Source organism: Schistosoma mansoni, chromosome 6 (genome assembly GCF_000237925.1).
Source record: "Schistosoma mansoni strain Puerto Rico chromosome 6, complete genome".
In the NCBI taxonomy this organism is placed as follows: Eukaryota; Metazoa; Platyhelminthes; class Trematoda; order Strigeidida; family Schistosomatidae; genus Schistosoma; species Schistosoma mansoni.
The window spans coordinates 9,988,986-10,009,337 of NC_031500.1; the positions used below are offsets into that span (position 1 = coordinate 9,988,986).

At 38.7% G+C, this 20,352-nt stretch overlaps 1 protein-coding gene across 1 annotated transcript; it reads right to left on the bottom strand.

Moving 5' to 3' along the window:
* Positions 1–1,999: 1,999 nt before the first annotated feature.
* Smp_082280 (putative single-stranded DNA-binding protein mssp-1) lies at positions 2,000–17,743 on the bottom strand. The gene is made up of 8 exons (XM_018798213.1): positions 17,695–17,743; positions 14,379–14,537; positions 13,113–13,687; positions 11,659–11,815; positions 10,168–10,419; positions 7,724–8,131; positions 7,164–7,570; positions 2,000–3,081 (listed from the first exon to the last, which is right to left on the bottom strand). The coding sequence occupies exons 3-8, from the start codon at positions 13,683–13,685 to the stop codon at positions 2,011–2,013; spliced, it is 2,868 nt and encodes a 955-aa protein (XP_018653177.1). The 5' UTR covers positions 13,686–13,687; positions 14,379–14,537; positions 17,695–17,743; the 3' UTR covers positions 2,000–2,010.
* Between the last annotated feature and the right edge of the window lie 2,609 nt (positions 17,744–20,352).

Consider the following 20,352-nt stretch of genomic DNA (forward strand, 5'->3'; position numbering starts at 1 on the left):
GTTTGGATAAACGTGACGTATACTTAGCCATTGCCAGCCTAAAAGTCCAAAGCTGGTAGGCGAAAATGTGAGTTAGGAAACAGCTACAGGTCCCTAAATATAAATACTGCGCTAGCCAACGAACTCAGTAGACCACCTAGTTCAGATTTGGCAATAATTGGAACCAGTGGTCTAATGGGAAGAGTTCTGTCTCAGATACTCGCTTATACCTGTCTAGTACCTCATACTTAATTTCTAGGTAGTCTTTTTTAATATAACTGATACTTTTATTTATCCGCCTTTCTTAATCATCATCCAGGGCTGTCAAAGTATCGCAACTTGGTCAAGACCGTGTCCGTACTATGCTTTTGATTCTTACTGCTCACAAATATTTATTGACAGCCCTTCTCAACTTCCTGCTTTGTAGCTACCACGCCTCACTAGTTCCAACGGCAGCATGAAGACCATGTCAGCCATTCTCAGGGTGAACGCCCACTTTCTTATGAAACGGTTCAAAAACTTACCGCATCCAGCAAGCCCTAAAAAGTCCCGCTTAGTAGGAAGGTGCCTTAGACTCCTATTAATACACTTCAAACGTGATTTACATATAGCCTATTCTGGTCCACTACTGAGGTGAAATCTGTGGTTGCCAGATCAACAAAAACGATAAAGAGTAGGCGACCTGCACCATAGTTTGGTGGAGCATGAGAGACTATAAGCAAGGATCCAAAGTGCTTCTTTCCCACTTAAACTGAAAACGAGATTGTGAAGAATCGAAGGACGACCTGTGCTGGTTCCCCATATTAATTCAGCGGAGTTGCATTTCAATTTTCTAAGCGTATTACAGAGCAGATGTAATGGGATTCCAGAGTCTTGATAAGTGAACCAATAATCTGTAGAGAATCAGGGAACTTCAAAGTGAAAAACACCTGTCGGTTTCAGCGGTGTACACCGTCACGTAAGTATCTAAACGGGACAAAACTGTTACAATATTAGGCTATACTTATACACCAGTATTATCCTATGTGCTACCGCTTCTTCATAATGTACTGGGAAGTATCTGAATCGAAAATATACGTAATGCAGTGAACACTATGATCGATACAAATACTCTACATATTGTTAGTTTACTGAACCTGTTTGTTTACAATTAGCCCTAGGATACGAATATTTTCAAATGAATGTATTTGGTGAACTAGTATTATGGGAATTCTAATCTACATATCATTAGTGGACCTGAACACACATGTTAGACACTATTTGTAAGCCTAAACTTTAAATAGGAATTTTGAATGTCGATGAGACACACTTTTGTTGAACGACCCTATTTAGAACAAAAACTCACTGAAATTTTCTAGTAACAAGAAAACAGAAGTAAGTAAATAAGGTCAGCAGCGAACATTTTTGTAAAAAAAACTTATAATATTGTCACACAACCCCTTCAACTTTTACCTTGGATATTGTTTTGCAGCACTCCACACAAAATCAAGAAAGCCAATATTTCGACCGAAAGTACAAAGAAAATGTGTGCGAAGTTGTTTTTTCTTCATAAACTAAGTAAGATACACAAGTAACACTCAGTTTTCTAAATTGATTATTTGGTCAAATTGTCGGGCTGATTCCTAGTTGAGCATCACTTTTCCAACGGGTTTTCTTTTTTCTGCACATCCCATACATAATACAAACATACACACAATAATCTGTTGACCCTAAAAGAAAAGTGATAAAGTGTCCTAAGCAGAAAAGAGAAGTAGGAAAGAATAAAACGACAGACAGGCGGGGAAGGGAGCAAGAAATCACAAAACACAACATTGATTGTAAAGTCATTTACAGAGTGGTTTAAAAAAGGGTGAGATATATGTACACTTTCATTTATTATTTTTTGTTTGGTACCTAAAACGAAAATTTAGTTTTGAATGCGAGAATTGGCCACGCATGTAAATTGTAAATCCATTTTAGTTGATCAACAACTGTGTGTAGGGGTTTTTTGATTTAAAAAAAAACAATAATAGACGTAAGTTATGTCTCTACTTAAGGAGACGATGGGTTTAAAATCGTGCAACTAGTTGGCATACGAACTTCGGTACTACTGCTAACAGGTGAACTCTTTTTCTTCGACGGAGATCTTGAATGATGTTTATGACTACTAATACTAGATGAATAAGGATTTTTCTTTCGTCTATTCAACTGTTGTATAGATGATGATGCTGATTTGGTATCATTTAAACTGACCACCTCATTACAATGACTACTACAAACGGTTGAATTTGACGATGATGAATCTCGATGTTTGTCCGTTATTTTATTTTTTCTTTGTGATGATGAAGCACTTGACTGATAGTCAGCAGAATTCGATGAACCATTAACTTCTAGATTAGACGAAGAGAAATGATGGTTCCCCGTTAAATAAGTAGAATTTGAAACGGAAGAATGATTAGAAGGATTAGGTGAAGTGATTACATTAAATTCTTCATTGGACAAACCCGATAAGTTAGTAAGATCTGAAGAACTAATTTTTTCTTGCACAGGATTTGAGCAACATTGAGTATCATTTTGTTCTGCTGTGTTAGACACAGTAATAGTATTTTGAGTAGCAGTAGTAGTATAAACAACATTCCCATCGCTTGAAGTTAACTCGTGTGAATTTTGAAGAACAGATGATGTTTGATAAGCTAAGTCACTCTCTGAAGTGTTGACAGAATTCAAAGAACATAGTTTTTGGTTACCAACATTTGACCATTCTTGTGTTTCGCAAGAAGAAATATCAGTCACCAAGTTTGAATGAGATGATGAAGCGTTAGTCATGCTATTTGAACCAAAAGTCATCATTTGAAATTCAGAGGTAATTAAACCAACAGAATTTGGATTTGTAGTTGTTTCTGAAACTGGACACGAATTACATGGTATATTTTGCACCTGACAAGCAATGGGAGTGTTATTAGAGGAAAGAAGTGGTTGCTTCTGATGACCACTAGTTGATGAAACACCTGATGGATAAGCGGCTGACGTGGATCCATTTGATGATTGATAAAGACAATTAATAGGGGTCTGAGCCAAAATAACCATTTGAGAATTGCTTGCAACTGCAGCTCCAGGAACACTCTAAAAAAGTATTCAAATAAAGACTCAAAATCAAAGTTTAGAAAACTACTACAACAACTATAAACCGAATAAAAGATTATGTTGGCAATGTACTCCCGTAAAAGACTAGATGATAATTGAGGTGATAGAAAAAATTGTGTGGATAGAGCTACTACACACACAATTTATCTCATAACCAGGAGTAATGATAATTCCTACAACCGCAAGTGTTAGTAGTAGAGGTAGTAATAATAATGTCTCATGAAACATAGCAATATGTAAGTACAGGGATGAGGAGTCCTATATTAGGATGAATTGGCCATCTAGTGCTTCCAAGTCTTCGATGAAATCAATGTGACATGAGACGACACTCGACCAACCAAAACAGTGTATGATCTGAATCGATAAAACAATGACAACGAATTAAATATTGTAACCATGAAGCTGAAAACTTGGTATACGTTTTAATTAATCCCAGCTTGAATAACACTAACTCCGCCTGTAGCTCCTCCGGGGGTTACTGCCGTTCCCAAGCCCGGGTAAAGGAGGAGGGTTGGGCATGGGGTTAGCAACCCCATCCCGTAGAAAACCAACTCGCTAAAAAAACGCTAACCAGAAAAAATCATTCAAACCATTCAAACTCTGCCCTGGGAGTAGAAGGAATAATTATGACGTCTCATGATGAAAGCCGAGTTCCTTCGGAAGTCATGAGGCTGATACACCTTCTTACAACCGACAATTTTTATAGGTACATGGAATGTCCGGACAATGTGGGAGACCGGAAGAGTCTTCCAAATTGCTGCGGAAATGAGGAAATACAACCTGGAAGTGCTTGGAATCAGTGAAACACATTGGACGCAGGTTGGACAACAACGACTAGCTTCAGGGGAACTGCTGTTATACTCCAGTCATGAAGAAGAAAATGCCCCACATACACAATGAGTGGCATTGATGCTGTCCAGAAAAGCACAAAATGCACTTATTGGATGGGAATCTCATGGACCAAGGATCATCAAAGCCTCCTTTAAAACAAAGAGAGAGGGCATTACAATGAACGTCATCCAATGTTATGCGCCGACCAACGACTACGATGAAGAAGCTAAAGACCAATTCTATGATAGGCTGCAGTCAATCTTCGAGAAGTGCCCAACCAAAGACCTGACAATTCTGATGGGAGATCTCAGTGCCAAGGTTGGAGTGGACAACACTGGATACGAAGACGTCATGGGACGACATGGACTGGGAGAAAGGAACGAAAATGGTGAGAGATTTGCAAACCTATGTGCCTTCAATAAACTGATCATAGGTGGCACCATATTCCCACACAAAAACATACACAAAGCCACTTGGATTTCACCGGATCACACTACACAGAATCAAATCGACCAAATCTGCATCAATAAAAAAAGTTCAGGAGGATGATGGAGGATGTGAGAACCGGGAGAGGAGCTGATATAGCATCCGATCATCATTTGCTGGTCGTCAAGATGAAACTAAAACTTAAGAAGCACTGGACAACGGCGCAGTCAACATCTCAAAAGTTTAATACGGCCAAACTCAACAAATTCAACATAGCCCTCAGCAGCAGGTTCCAGGCCTTTCATGATCTACTCAATGGAGAAGGAACTACCGTGGAGAGCAACTGGAAAGGTATCAAGGAGGCACTCGTCTCAACATGTCAGGAGGTTCTGGGCCAAAAGAAGCACCATCACAAGGAATGGATCACTGTCGGTACACTGGATAAAATTGAAGAAAGGAGGAACAAGAAGGCAGCAATCAACACCAGCCGAACAAGCAGAATACACAGAAGCAAACAAGCAAGTGAAGAGGAGCATCAGAACCGACAAACGTAAATATGTGGAAGATTTAGCAATGACAGCGGAAAAGGCTGCAAGAGAGGGAAACATGAGACAACTGTATAACACAACAAAGAAGCCTGCAGGAAATTACCGTAAGCCAGAAAGACCAGTGAAAAGCAAGGAAGGCAAAGTAATCACCGACATTGAAGAACAACGAAACAGGTGGGTAGAACACTTCAAAGAACTCTTGAATCGACCAGCTCCACTGAACCCACCCAACATCGAAGCAGCACCCACAGACCTCCCAATCGATGTCGGCCCACCAACAATTGAAGAGATCAGCATGGCCATTAGACAAACCAAGAGCGGCAAAGCAGTGGGACCAGACAACATCCCGGCAAAGGTACTGAAAGCAAATGTAGCAGCACCTGCAAAGATACTCCACACCCTCTTCAGTAAGATTTGGGACGAAGAACAAGTACCAATAGACTGGAAAAAAGGACTTCTGATCAAGATACCAAAGAAAGGCGATCTGAGCAAGTGCGACAACTACAGGGGCATCACTCTTCTCTCAATACCAGGAAAAGTCTTCAACAGAGTATTGTTAAACAGGATGAAGGATTCCGTGGACGCTCAACTTCGAGATCAACAAGCTGGATTCCGTAAGGATAGATCGTGTACAGACCAAATCGCAACTCTACGTATTATTGTGGAACAATCAATCGAATGGAATTCATCACTCTACATCAAATTCATTGACTACGAGAAGGCATTTGATGGCGTGAACAGGACAACAATATGGAGGCTTCTTCGACACTACGGCGTGCCTGAGAAGATAGTCAATATCATACGGAACTCCTATGATGGACTAAACTGCAAAGTCGTACATGGTGGACAGTTGACAGACTCGTTCGAAGTAAAGACCGGCGTCAGACAAGGTTGCTTACTCTCACCCTTTCTCTTTCTCCTGGTCATCGACTGGATCATGAAGACGTCAACATCTGGAGGAAAGCACGGGATACAGTGGACAGGCAGGATGCAGCTTGACGATTTAGACTTCGCGGATGATCTGGCTCTTCTATCACAAACGCAACAACAAATGCAGGAGAAAACGACCAGTGTAGCAGCAGCCTCAGCATCAGTAGGTCTCAATATAAACAAAGGGAAAAGCAAGACTCTCTGATACAATACAACATGCATCAATCGAATAACACTTGACGGAGAAGCTTTGGAGGATGTGGAAACCTTTACATATCTGGGCAGCATCATTGATGAACACAGTGGATCAGATGCAGATGTGAGGGCGAGGATCGGCAAAGCAAGAGCAGCATATATACAACTGAGGAACATCTGGAGCTCAAAACAATTGTCAACCAACACCAAGGTTAGAATTTCCAATACAAATGTCAAGACAGTTCTACTGTATGGGGCGGAGACGTGGAGAACTACGAAAGCCATTATCCAGAAGATACAAGTGTTTATTAACAGTTGTCTACGCAAAATACTTCGGATCCGTTGGCCAGACACTATCAGCAACAAGTTACTGTGGGAGGCAACAAAACAGATTCCAGCGGATGAAGAAATCAGGAAGAAGCACTGGAAGTGGATTGGGCACACCTTGAGGAAATCACCTAATTGTGTCACAAGACAAGCCCTCATATGGAATCCTGAAGGTCAAAGGAGAAGAGGAAGACCAAAGAACACATTACGCCGAGAAATAGAGACAGACATGAGAAGAATGAACAAGAACTGGATAGAACTAGAAAAGAAGGCCCACGACAGAGTGAGTTGAAGAATGCTGGTCGGCGGCCTATGCTCCATTGGGAGTAACAGGCGAAAGTAAATAAGTGAATAACACTAAAAAAGAAACAAGATAGATTCATAGTTGTTAAGTTTAATGAATCTGGCAGAACCCGTTAGATGATTTGAAAGCGTGACTGGTCATTAGCTTGTAAAGGATCCGCATAAGTGCGTAAGGCCAAACGCAATGAATAGATTGTTGTGTTATATTACAAAGAGGAATTACTATTCCAGTCTTTCCCACATGTAGACAGTATTCAATAATAAATATAATTTCGTGATATCTTTATAACTTCGGTTATAGTATTCAATAATGTTTTGCCAGAACACTGCTAGGATGTAACCGAACTTGTAAATCCTCATTAACGTGAAATACTAAACTGTAATATTACAGCTGTAATATTCTACTTCAGAAGTTCACTGGAGCTATACCAGTATTTCGAGTATCAGAAAACAACATAAACAAAGTAGGTTAAAAACAAGATTATAAGAAATAATATTTACAGGTGTCGGTTGTGACTGTTGTTGATGATGAACATACGATAATCCTCCCTGATAATTAGAAGTTGTAGGAGTTCCAAATGCAACTGATTGGAAAGCACTATGAGTGGATTGAGAGGAGTTACCATTTGCCGTATAAACAGGGAGATTGTTAGCTGAGAAGTTTCCGGATTGAACATTGACACATGATTTGGAACGACTGAAGGGATAATCAGCATATCCAGCAACAATTGCCGTTCCTTGATTTGGTTGAGCCCCAGAAGGCATTTGACCTTGAGGTATCCCGACTAAGTTAGCTCTGTAAGAACTAGTAGAAATAGTCGACTGACCATTACCCCCATTCGTTCCAATGGAAGGGAATGAAACTGGGACAGCTGTACTACCACAACATGGACCATTCTGCAATAATGCTGCAATGGAAAATTTAAATTAACACAAAATATTTGAGAAAAAAGGAAACAGGGATTATGTTTGAGAATAAAAAAATGGAATGAGTTCCACTTTAAGGTTGATGTGACAAGAAAATGACTAAAGTAGATTGTTACGCAACAGGTGGAACTTACTTGATGGTAATAAAATATTACGGTTTTGTGAGGATATTGAAGATGAATGCATATTTGGAACAACAACAGGAGTCTGATGCAAAGGTTGCACTAACTGTGCAGTTAGAGGAAATTGAGGAGTAAAGGTAGATTGTTGAGCCTGACCTAAAGCTTGAAGAGAAGCAAGATTAGAGAGACCTTGAGCTGTACGCGTTAAATTATTAGCAACAGGTATTTGTGGATGTAATCCAGCAGCGGCAACAAACGCTTGTGCACTAGGAGCAGCATTACGTCGTCTAGGATCTGCTTTATCAGCCAGTTTACAAGTTATGGGTTTATCCCCACCTCGAACAATATGTTTTGCTTCATTCATTTGTTCAACTGCTTTTTCCGCTTGTTCAGCTGTGGCAAAACGAACAAAACCGATTCCTGAAAAAATCGAAAAAAAGTGAATGCTTGGACATTTATTGAAAAAAAAAACTAGTCAACTTTTGAGTTAAATGAGCTTAAATCAAACAGATGAAGACACACCTTTAAGCAATTACTCGTTGATAAAAAACAGTGTATATAGATCAATACATTGGATTTATATATAATAATTAGTACGTTAATAAATTGCATACAAGATTCATTATGCATGCTTGTTAACAAAAAAAGTAGAAAGAAAATACATTGATAGGAAACTATCAGTCAGCACCTTAACACAAGTAGATGTAAGTAAAATGCACCATTATTTTTTTATAAACTGGCTAAATTACTGTATGAATTTTAAACACAAGTAAAACTTAATAATTCAAAATATGAAGTATAAACGATGTCTGGATGGTGATGTAAAAGTGAAGCTTTAAAATTTGAACAATTGATAATTATCGTAGTTGAAATCATGAGTCAATTGAAGCTAGACCACCATGGAAAATCTGGAAGCACTGGACGGCCGTTTCGTCTTGGAAAGAGACACGTTCAAAACTTAACAAAATGAAACATGAACATGCAATACTAGTATAGATGATTAGTAGTACTACGAAAAGTCAATACATTCATATGGATCACCAGTAATACTAAAATACCATAGTATCTCAACTAGAACTTTTCTTAAAAATGACGAAACTGCTTCATAATTGAAATGCTGAGAAAATATGCGATTAATTCGTTTCCCCAGATAGATTGAGTTTTTTTTTTTAAAAATAGTCCTGCATATTAATGTGATTAGGTAATTAAACATGAACATATTCGTTTACTAAGCTTTGACACATAGTTTTGTGTGTGAGGACCAGTGAGATACCACAACTGTTCACATCGAACTGAGTCGGGGTTCAAACCTACAACTTGGTAGCCAAAAAGTCGAGTATTTTTACCATTCGTAGACCGCTTCACATACTAAACAGAATAGTATTTCTTCATCTTACTGTAAATCACAAGAACCTTTAACAGATAAATTTGTCGGTGCTTGTTGTAGTGATGATAATCTTATTTTTATCTAGTTAGATTTAAATAAAAAACTTTCAAGTAAATCTCAACAAAATAAATACAATGTTTAAAGCAGAATGAAGGCAATCACAATATTATATTATAGTGAAAGAATGCTTAGGTGGGGAAGACTAATTTTATTGCTAAGTGCACAATTACACAGTAGTTTAGCAAAATGTGGAAATAATTCATTAAATACCTAATTTTCACATCTTTGATTTATCTCTGACAAGCTTCATTATTTCTTTATTCTTGTTGTTACATTGATTGTTATAAGTTTCCTTTTCTCTTCTCTGCATTTCAATCTTCTCAACCTTCTGCTCGTAGGCATTCCACTTCTGACTGGTGTTACACACTACTTATGTCGGCAGACATAAGTAGCATACATTACACCCGTTCCCCGTTCAAACGGTCGCTCGTGTGGTTGTTCTGCTCGCCGTGCTATTTCCTTCTTTTCCACAGTCTAAGCCACGCTTCCCGCCAAAATGTCGAGTCCACCGGCGCGCTGACCTCAGTAGCAACTTTGACCTGCCGTGGCCATCTAAATCCGATGTCCATCCAGCGACCGAACATCCCACTCCTCTATGTCGACAGTGACCGCCACAGCCAACGCCGCCTCTCCAGAAAAATCAACTCAGAGCCACCTTCTTGCACCAGACCGCCCCAACTAGTGCCTCCCCTACCGACTCCACAACGCCGTCCGCAGAACTTGAACATCTCCATTTCTCCTTTTGGAGCGACACCAAACGTAGTGAATGAACACTCAAATTGAGAAGACTTATGTCTATCAACATAAGTAGCACACACCACAATATTACTTAAATCTGGTATAATATGATAAATTACAGTTTATAATCATTAAGGAAATGATTAACGTAACAAGACAGTGAAGATAGTACTTAATCAGTATTGCCAAACAATAACCATAAAGTTATGTACGCATGATACATTATACTCGCACAAACTCGGTTAAAAGTTGACAAAAAAGTGCTACCTACCTGTAAATCCAGTAACTGTTTCAAGAAGTTTAACTGATGTAACATGACCAAATTTTTGAAACAAACTTTCCAACATCTCTTTTGAAAAACCTTCACGTGGAAGATTGCGTACATAAACATTAAGAGCATCTTTTTCATTCTCATATGCATATTTCACTGATAATTTGCGTCCATTAGTTCTGGCACATTCTAAAATATGTGCTTTCGCTTTTTCTGCATCCTCTTCAGAAGCGCAATCAATAAAACCTGAACCTAAAAAGTTCGAGAAGAGAATCTTATTATTCCATTATAACAAATTAAGTATATCCCACCACCATTTAATTCGAGGATGACGTAGAGGATTGGAAGTTAGTAGTTACTAAATCAGGATATAGCACTATTCTCTGAAGTCCCTGATTTTTGGACTGAGCCATGTAGGTAGATCCAGACTACTTGGATGATGACAGATAGATTATCGTAACCAATGGTTAGAGACGCTGGGTAACATAAATCGGGATTTTCACAGTGAAGATGCATTCACTGTCTTCACTTTGTTCTTCAGTTTCTAAAAGTTTTTTATCCGACGAATTCATATTTGCTTCACGGATCACATTTTCTATGTTTAATCTTCCCTACTGCCATTAATATTAGGCTATCATTTCTACTACTCTAGCATCTCACTGTGCTTATGTGTAACAACTTAAACCGAGTGATATATGTGCCAAGTTCTACGGTACGTATGACCGATTAACTGATCATCACAAAAAGCGGTTCCACGGTAAATGGAAATAATGCATAATTATACTAAAGATGATATATCAGAACAATGAAAAACTAAAATAAAACTAACATTGACACATAACCAGACTGATTACCATCAATTCACATTCAGATGCTCGGTGACATGGTCTAAAACCATACTTGACAATAAGTACTACAACTCATGATTTATTTATTTATTTGAATACATAAATATTGGCACAAAGGGGTATCAAATACATATGCGCCACATAACGACTCATGAAGGATATCTGATTATCTAACTTTACTCAAATACTTGTATATGTCTGGCATTACCGAGGAAACCACTAATCCAATATATGTATAAACATGTGAAATCACATAAGCCTATTTAAGTAAATTGTTACTATTCATGAATCGTGAACAATGCTTTGTCGTGGTTTAGTTATTCTTATTACACAGTATCACATTAACTCCAGTGATTAGGAATAAAGTGGTTCATAGAAAGTTATATTCCTAGGATTCTAACGTTAACTAATCGAATATAGTGGAATTTCAGAACCACTACGATTTTCATCAACACCTTGTCTCCCCAATACACTGCAGAAAACTGTTTTGAGTGTCCACAATTCACATGAATAAAACCCGACATGCTCTGAAGTAAGAAAAAATCGAAATACTAAAAAATACCTGTAGCAACATCTATGATGACTGCTACACTAAAATTTCACAAACCATCAATATATGACATTTTAGTTAAAAACTACTAACCTCTGCATCTTCCGTTGACAACCATTGCTTTGCAAGATTTGGGCTGAACAATGTTTTCAACAAGTGAACGAACTGTATCATCTGTATCAGATTCGCTTAATCCACTTATATATAGATTGGTCTTGGAAGTGACAGTTGATTTATTCCGACGACCATGCTATAGGAGAACCCAAAAAATTATAGATGAATTTTCAATACAATTCATTTAACAATGAATTATACTAATACAGGACCCAAATTTTAAAATATACCTTTAGCTAATAAGTTGAAAGAAAATTGAATGTGATTTAGAACACAGGTCTACGAAATAAACTCCAACTTTTTTCATAGCTTCATTACAGCATCACGAATTGGATAAATTGAGATGAAATACAGCCAAATTGGGTAATTTCAGTAGGGTAGACAGGCTAAAAATTATCTTTTCATGATCTAAATATCAGGTAAACTATCTATCAGTGTATCCCCTCAATGACTAGTTAACACGACTCGACAGGTACATGTTTATGTACTTGGTTTTAAGTCATACACTTTGTATGAGTGTTAGTTGTGCGACTCTGTTTTCCACACAAACGTAAGTGGGGCTAGGAAGTGTGACTTAATGGTTGAATATCAATTGATCCAACTACTAAGACACCGGTTCAACAAGTCCTGATACAAACTTTGATCAGTAATTGTGTTCTAAACTAGACTCGACAGGTATTCTTCAAATTATGTGACAAATTATTGCTACTAACTGGCTGTTAATTGTAAACTTTAAACTATGTGAGGTTACTTTAAATTTAGTGATAAATAATCAATTCATGGAAGATTTCCACAAATTTTGGATGGTATATTGATGAGTACTGTTAACTATCTTTAAACGCGAGTTTCTCATTTATTTACCCGATGGTCAACATGAGGTCTTCTATTCACCCGTCGATGTTTCTTATCAGCGATCTTTTCTGTATATTTATCCTTCTCAGGCATTCGTTAGCGAAAACATGGGTTTATCATCATCGCTATCTTATCAGGACACATCACGATCATTGAGTCGGAATGAAATATTACAAAGCGAGATGTTTCAGAAGCCAATTAAGTTAAACATGTTAAACACACACACCGACATAATCTTAGACACATACAGTTAGCCTGTTCCTACATTTATGTAATAAACATCTAACACAAATTTGCTTAACAGGTTGAGATAACTTGCAAACTCGTAAAATTGACGTGAAACATTGAGATGAGTCACAGTACAAATCACTAGATATGGGAAATGAAACATAATCTTTGGAATTTTGCATCAGATGAGTGAATATATTAATTTAAAACAATGTACACAAAAGTGTACAGGTTTAAGTCATCAAAGATAAAATTGCATTTCCCCGAAGAAATCATTTTCGGTGGGCTTTTTATAGAACAATGTAACTAGGAGAGGAAAGTCATTAATCATGGCCCAAAAATAAGAAACTCACCTGTGTTTGAGGAACAGAACCAAAGTGCTTTAAAGAATCAAATGTACGGCAGTGTGCTGTCATATTAACTGCCATCGGTGTCTGTGATGGTACATTTGCATAAGTTTGATGTATGTGACCAAGGTTGCCATTACCCATAGCTGTTACTAGGGAAGGTGCTAAGTAAGACAACGACTGGCCATATGGAACAGGTGGATGAGGCAAGGGTAAGGGCTGGGAAGCCGATTGTTGGAACTGTTGTAGGTGGTAAGAAGGATTTATGGAAGCATTGGGAAATTGACGCCCAGTAATAGCAGGTTCAAGCGACTGGTTGGTACCAACAGAGAATGAATGGGGGAAAGGGTAAGCCAAACTGTGATGAGGACTGAATCCACCAGGTGCTGAAGGGATTGATGAGCCAGGTAAAACATTGGAAGAGAGAGTCGGTCGTACATAACCAGGCGTAAGTGCACCAATAAGCATACTGCTAGAATCCATCGGACCAGAAACATGACGGTCAATGGATATTGCTGAGCCATTAGCAATGGTCGGATGACCTGACATCGCTGCAATGATAGGCCAGTGTGGTTGCATATCTGTGCAAAGATTTACATTTTTAAAAAATTTCACTTTTTTGATCCAATAAATTGTTGAGGAAATTAATTTTTCTGTACTGTAAAGAATTTGACTTAATTCAGTAGTGACAAAAAAGCCACGATAAACCGACGGTAACACTGAACTATGAATATGAACGATTTATGTACATTACTTAACTTTAGATTAAAATAAAATACCATTTTTATGAAGATTAAATTGGTGAGTGGGAATGGGATGGAAGTGAGCTCATTAGTATCACCATACCAACACTTGGTACAGCCCAGCGAAGAAAAGATGGTCGGAAGTATTGTCTGACCTTGACGTTTATCGGAAAGTATGGTGAATGGAACATTAATATCTAACCAGATATCGTTGTTGACTACCCATTAAAGTAACACTAACATCACATTCACCTAAATATCTATAATAGGACAGCAGCTACGTAATATATTATCAAGTCAATTTGATCTGATCTCCAACTTATCATGTGAGGCCTGTAATGACCACTGTAAAAACACTGCTACCTCAGTGAATGGGATCAGATTGACAAATTCGGCGTTGAATAGTTTTTTTTGTGCTGATAGCACAGCACATAAACCTGTTAGTCCATATATTGACGAAATAATAATTTACTTTGAGGTACCCTCAACACAGAAAGAATGTGAGCCAACATTTGTGAAAAACACTTACCGTGAAAATTTCTTTTAATATTCGAAGAAATGAATTATTGCTGTTTAATGTAACGTTAACGTTTAGCGCGTCGAAGTTTGAATGAAAATCACATTAGCCGCATTTGTAAGTTGGAAATAAGAATTTAAATAACACGTACCACAAAGAAACCAGTCTTAGCTAAAATGTTAAGATATAATCCAAAAGTCAAACGATGGTAAAATAGACTGACGTAACGAAAATAGGATGAGTCAACTTAATAGTGTAACGATTAATGGAGTTAGAAAGCAATTGAAACACCTAAATCATTGGAACACTTGGTTACCAAGACCGATCTTCTGTAATCCACACATGCTTAGTGACAAGGTGTTTGGGTGATCTATCCAAAACCTGAATTCTAGTATACAAACCCATAGTGCATTCACCTAAGCTCAACTGTTTCGTATAATTTTCGTTCGCTGGTACTCAAGCATAGCATTTATCATAAACATCCTAACTATGAACAGTTATGCGACATAAATATTGGTACAAAAAAGCACTAGATACATATGCGCCTCACAAATCTCATTCGATTTGAGTAAGGGCTGTGATACTGCCCAGGTGACCAAACCGAAGGTGGTTTTCTTAGGGGGCCACACTCCGAGCCTTTGACGTAAAGGTCTAACCCACAAGGCAGTGGAGCATCGTGAGGAGATGCAGTCCCATGGTAGCCGGTGGTCAATGATTGATTCGTACGCCATTTGTTCCCTCAGGATACTGGAGCCCATGTGCACCATTGGTTTGGAATCAGGGTTTTCCAACTCCCCTAGGTGGACTCGCCTTGTCCACCAACCCGGTTAAAGCGCCGGACATTCGCTTTTCGTCCTCTCACTTTTGTGAACAACACCCCCGCCACGAGAAGGCAGTGAGTAGGACTTCCCTGGCAGAGGCTATATATTCGCTGGCCATATGAGAGCATTTGGAGAGGGAGAGCGGACTCTCCCCACTCTCGGCCGTACCAGGGCATGTACCTATGTACCTGCTCTTTATCATAAAAACAAACAGGCTTGTAGTCAAAACTGGATGACTTTTTTCTGTGGAGACAGTTGACGCGGACCCAAAGGGTCACAAGTGTTACACTACTGACGCTAAACATGTTCTCATTAGTATGACTCGTTTTTACAAGATACAGATACTAGGCTTAAAGCCAGTGACGAGCTAGTGATAATCGGCTATCTAAGTAGAAGATAATCACAACGTAGAACTTCGTACATACGTATACCAGTTCGAGCTGCCATACCACAGCACAGAAATGCAGTTGTCGATTCAAACCCCGTAGTGGTAGAAGTAGTAAGAGTATTAGCAGTAATCCGAAAGATTGGGGTTTGAGAATGTTATTCAAGGAGTATAATACAGTGAAATAAATTTGGAAAGAGAAAAAAGAAAAGGAAATAAATAATTCAGAAGATTAGAATTTGGCAGAACACAAAGAGTGGATGCACCTTCGCCATTACAAACGATTTCGAGCCATGTCATTCAAGGTCTCTAACCATCGAATGCCATCATCTCGAGGATCCCAACCAGGTAGTCTACACCTACCAACATGGCTCAGTCCACTTGTTAGTGACTTCATGGGTTTGTACCACGTTTTGGTCTAGCCGCCCCTAGCTTTCTTCCAACCTACTCCTACGCCATAAAACATTGCACGTCGGCCAAGTAGAAGTAGGAAGAGCACGGTTTGGACAGTGTGCAAGATAAATTCCCCCTAAGAAACTATGAACTACTGGGTCAGATAACTTAGATTTATCCTTTAACTACATTGAAACCAAAGGATTAAGTGATCTGTTAACATTTTCATGATTTATATAGATGAAGGCCATCAAACAAGCACTAACACGACTAAATCTTACATAAAACACTCAAGATTTGGGATTGAATATGATAAATACTTTTTTAATGATTATTCCAAAACCTGTAATGAATTGAGAGGTAGATCTATTTAAGAAAAGTGACTGAGTCTCGACCGAAGGCGAGAACTTCATTAATTCGCCCTTCACTAGCCGTTCATACTAAACGTTACATCTCGGATACCAATTGCAATGTAACGAAGTAGACACTCATTCACAACTAGTGAAAATAATCATAGGTGTTTTCGAAACATTGCTGCTGGCAGCCTCCAAGTGATAGTATAGTAAGTAGCATAATCGAAAAGTTAACTGACGAATCCACAGACCTTCGTCGACTCAATGTGGTTAGGACATGTTCCACAATGCTGCGTCACTGTCTCCATCCACAATGATTACTAAGAACAGTTTGTGAGAAAGTTAAACGCGACCAAACGAAGACACGACATTGGTGCGTCGAGTTGGTGACTGTTAGATAGTCATGTTGAGAAGTGTACATTTACTGACATAAGTCCACACGATTACTGATATGTATTTAGGGATATAGATTAGAACCGGTCGCAATGGCACAATCAAATATAATCTCTTTTTTAAATCCAGAACTACTATTGCGCGGTTTCTATTTTCTGGCTTGTTCTGGCTGATTCCTAACCTTTCAATTGTTTAACCTTACCTTAATCTTCATTTTGGTAGTCTCTTATCTGCTGTTGTAGTGTGGTTCTATGGTTGGTTATTTGTAAATAATGCCTGACACTGCCTCCTTTATGACGTGGTGGGGAGTAGCTAGTCTGAGGACATTTACCGAAGATTTTTACATTGGCGTTCCAAATCTCTTATAAAAATCCCAACAACTCACATATACAATGTGCATGTGAAACATATCGGATGTAAACTTAAAAATATACATCAGCAGTTGAACGAAGGAAGCTAAACACACGTCGTATTGGGTGATTGACTTAAGTAAAGCCTGGATAATAATGAGATTGACTGCCTGAGACTTTGAAATGTACAACGTATTTAACCACCAAGTTACTAAACCCTTGTCGTGTTTTCGACTTTACAACACCTCACTTAACTGATAGTAGGTGAATATTAGATATGTTGCCTGTGAAAGATTGGGCTAATCTTAAGACTAATCTCGGCTCAAATAACTGCTACGATTTCCATATTTACTTTACAGTCAGAGTTTCTGGTATTAAGAACTCATGGATCTTATAATGGGATATGAAACTTCGGTTGAGACCCACTAAATAATGTGCCTAATACTGATGAATGAGATCGAAAGCTATCAATGCTGAAGTTCAGCAAAACCAGAAACAAGTAGACAAATACATTAACCTAATCCCTAAGTCATCATTTAAAAAACACTTGTGATTATTACGGCTATTCATGGTCAGGCAGTTAAACATATGATTTTAAAAAAATACAATAATTCAATGCGCGAATAAACATACCGATTTCCGAAATTTGTCTTCATTATGACGAATACTAGCTAACAATCTTAAAGGACAAACATGGCGGAGGCAAATGTACATATGGCGGTCCCGAAGAAGCCTTGACCTTCAAACTCATAGCACAAAAACAAAATAAGACTGACAACCTACAGTTTAGAGAAAAATAGTTGTTGCCGGATTTTTAACCCCATTGTCTGCAGTTTTAAGGTCTTTATCGAACTCTGAGTCAATTAATGTTATGTAGCCTCATATTTAACGTCCGCAGTATGTTTGCAATTTTCGAATGTGATACATCAGGGTACCAACACTAACCGTTCCCCAAAAACACGATCTATAATCCAAAGGATATGACAGTTGTTCACAATTAGTGATATTTGGCATAACTAATAAGAAATTGTCCTATGTCTGCTTTCCTGATAGGTTATTTTCCATGTTCAACTTCGAGTTCCATCTGTGTAGTTCACTGATCTGTGTCAAATAACTGGGGGCCAACTCAAATTAGACGGACATGATGTGAACAACTAGCTAAAGTCAAAGTCACACCTCGCAGTTGATATCTAACGTGGACTATCCTCTCGTCTTACCCATGTACTATGGCTACATTTAGGACCGTATAACACCACGTTATTACAGAAATGTATCAGCAAGAGTACGTACAAGAAAAGGAGTGCGGCCCCCACTGCATGGGCAAGTCCATGGCGTGCGATTAGTTTATTCTCATTGTTTTTCCCGGACCATGAAGAGGATCGTTAAACCGTTTGACATTCAGTAACCCAACTGCCGGATGACTCTGTGACGTTTCACTGTCCCTAAGCCCCAGTAAAACGTATTGCCGATGACATGAAAATATGGCAGAAAATAGCATGTGGTGGAATTTTTCAATGATAGCGACAAAACCAGAATTGAATTTTTCTATTTAACTCTCGTGTGTTCGAACTATACTATGACGTATTATCCTGAGTTCCTGTATTCTATGTTTGAGTATCGAATCGTTTCAAACCTTTCCAACCTGAAATCACAAGCCTATTTAGAGCCCTTTCACACGCTTCCATTCTAAACTGTTTTACCACTGTAGAGTAATGATAGAAAAACCATACCCTTATATTTTAAAGCTCAATCGTCTTATAGAACACAACAAAGACCCATTCCCGACAACTATCACCAGACTGGTTCAGTGAGTTTGTTGTCTCCATTGTATAAAGTTTTTAATAGGGAGGAACTGTCCAATCAACCGTTTGCATGTCCGTTTTGCACACCAATTATATGCTTCTACTTCCCAATTTGACATGATATCCGTTTTGTACACTAATTTCACATCACGCGGTTCCACTCAACAGGCAACATTCCACAAGTATACACGTTACGCCTACAAGTATGTAAGTAGTACCAGATTTAAAGTACGATACAGAAATTCCCAAAATATCATCTACTGACTATGAATAGACCTATGGGATTTAGACCTGACCGTTACTGCTACCTTGACATGGTAACGGGCTTGCCTACGTGGTGGACCGACAGATCTATACTGGCTGGAACAATCATTCCTCAAGGTTCTACTATGCCGTGCAGGTTTTTTGAAGAGCGGTCAGACTGAAACCGGCAAACCCAAGGTCTGAGGACGAAATATTATTACTGACTTTACAGAGGTGTGGCGGTAGTGAGGTGTTTCCTTCAGACGATCAGCACAACAGGGATGCTGCCTTTCGACAAGGAAGGGTGAGACTAGAAAATTTCAGTCTTAAAAATGCACATGTCGCTTTATCCTATGGATATCCGTTCTCAGCGGTAGGGTCCTGACAATATGGAGCTAACACGAAAATTATTCACGAAAAGGTCATGTGTGGCCAGCCTCATGTAGTCGTCCCTTGGGCACTGTGATTACGCTCACAGATCACTAGAACCAACCTTAACACCGTTTTCTTTTCGAGTAACTCTAGAAGAATTCTTCCATGGTGTGAGCAACCGGGGAGCGATAACCACCCTCATACTTCTAACAGTACTCAAGATTGACTGTAGGATCTAGGCCTAGGCCGGTATTGATGCGCTTATCCATACTACTAGAATGATAAAATGAATCTAATATTGTGTACTTACCATGATGTAACTTGCTAAACTACAAGGTCTCACACGGAAGTCGCATCACTGTCTACACTGACCCACCCTACATGATGTCTTCCTGAAGAACATATTCAGACTAGGGATGGAATAATATACTTAATATAAAGAATGAGAGGACAACGCTTGCATGACTAAAACATACAGCCTCGGCTGAGTGTTCTGTCCTCAACTTTTCTTGAAATGTTTAGCGTTTAATGTGTCTCTTTGGTTATTATATGTTCTGATTGAAGGATCATATGTTTAGGAACCGATGCTATTGCTGGCTAATAATTAGAGACAGATGACCGTGTACGGATGTGTGGGCACTATACGCATAAAACATGTCACAATGTCAAATGAAATTGAACATGTCATGGATACTCAGTGTTCGACAACTCTACTGTCCGAAATCTATTGTTACATGATGGTCCCAAAGCCAATCAAACCACAAGTCATGGATCATGGGATGAGATTATAGGCTTGAACATGGAGCACGAAACCTATGGTGGATCGGATGTACCAATACCAAGACAGCGATAAAGTTGTTGCATAAAGTATAGA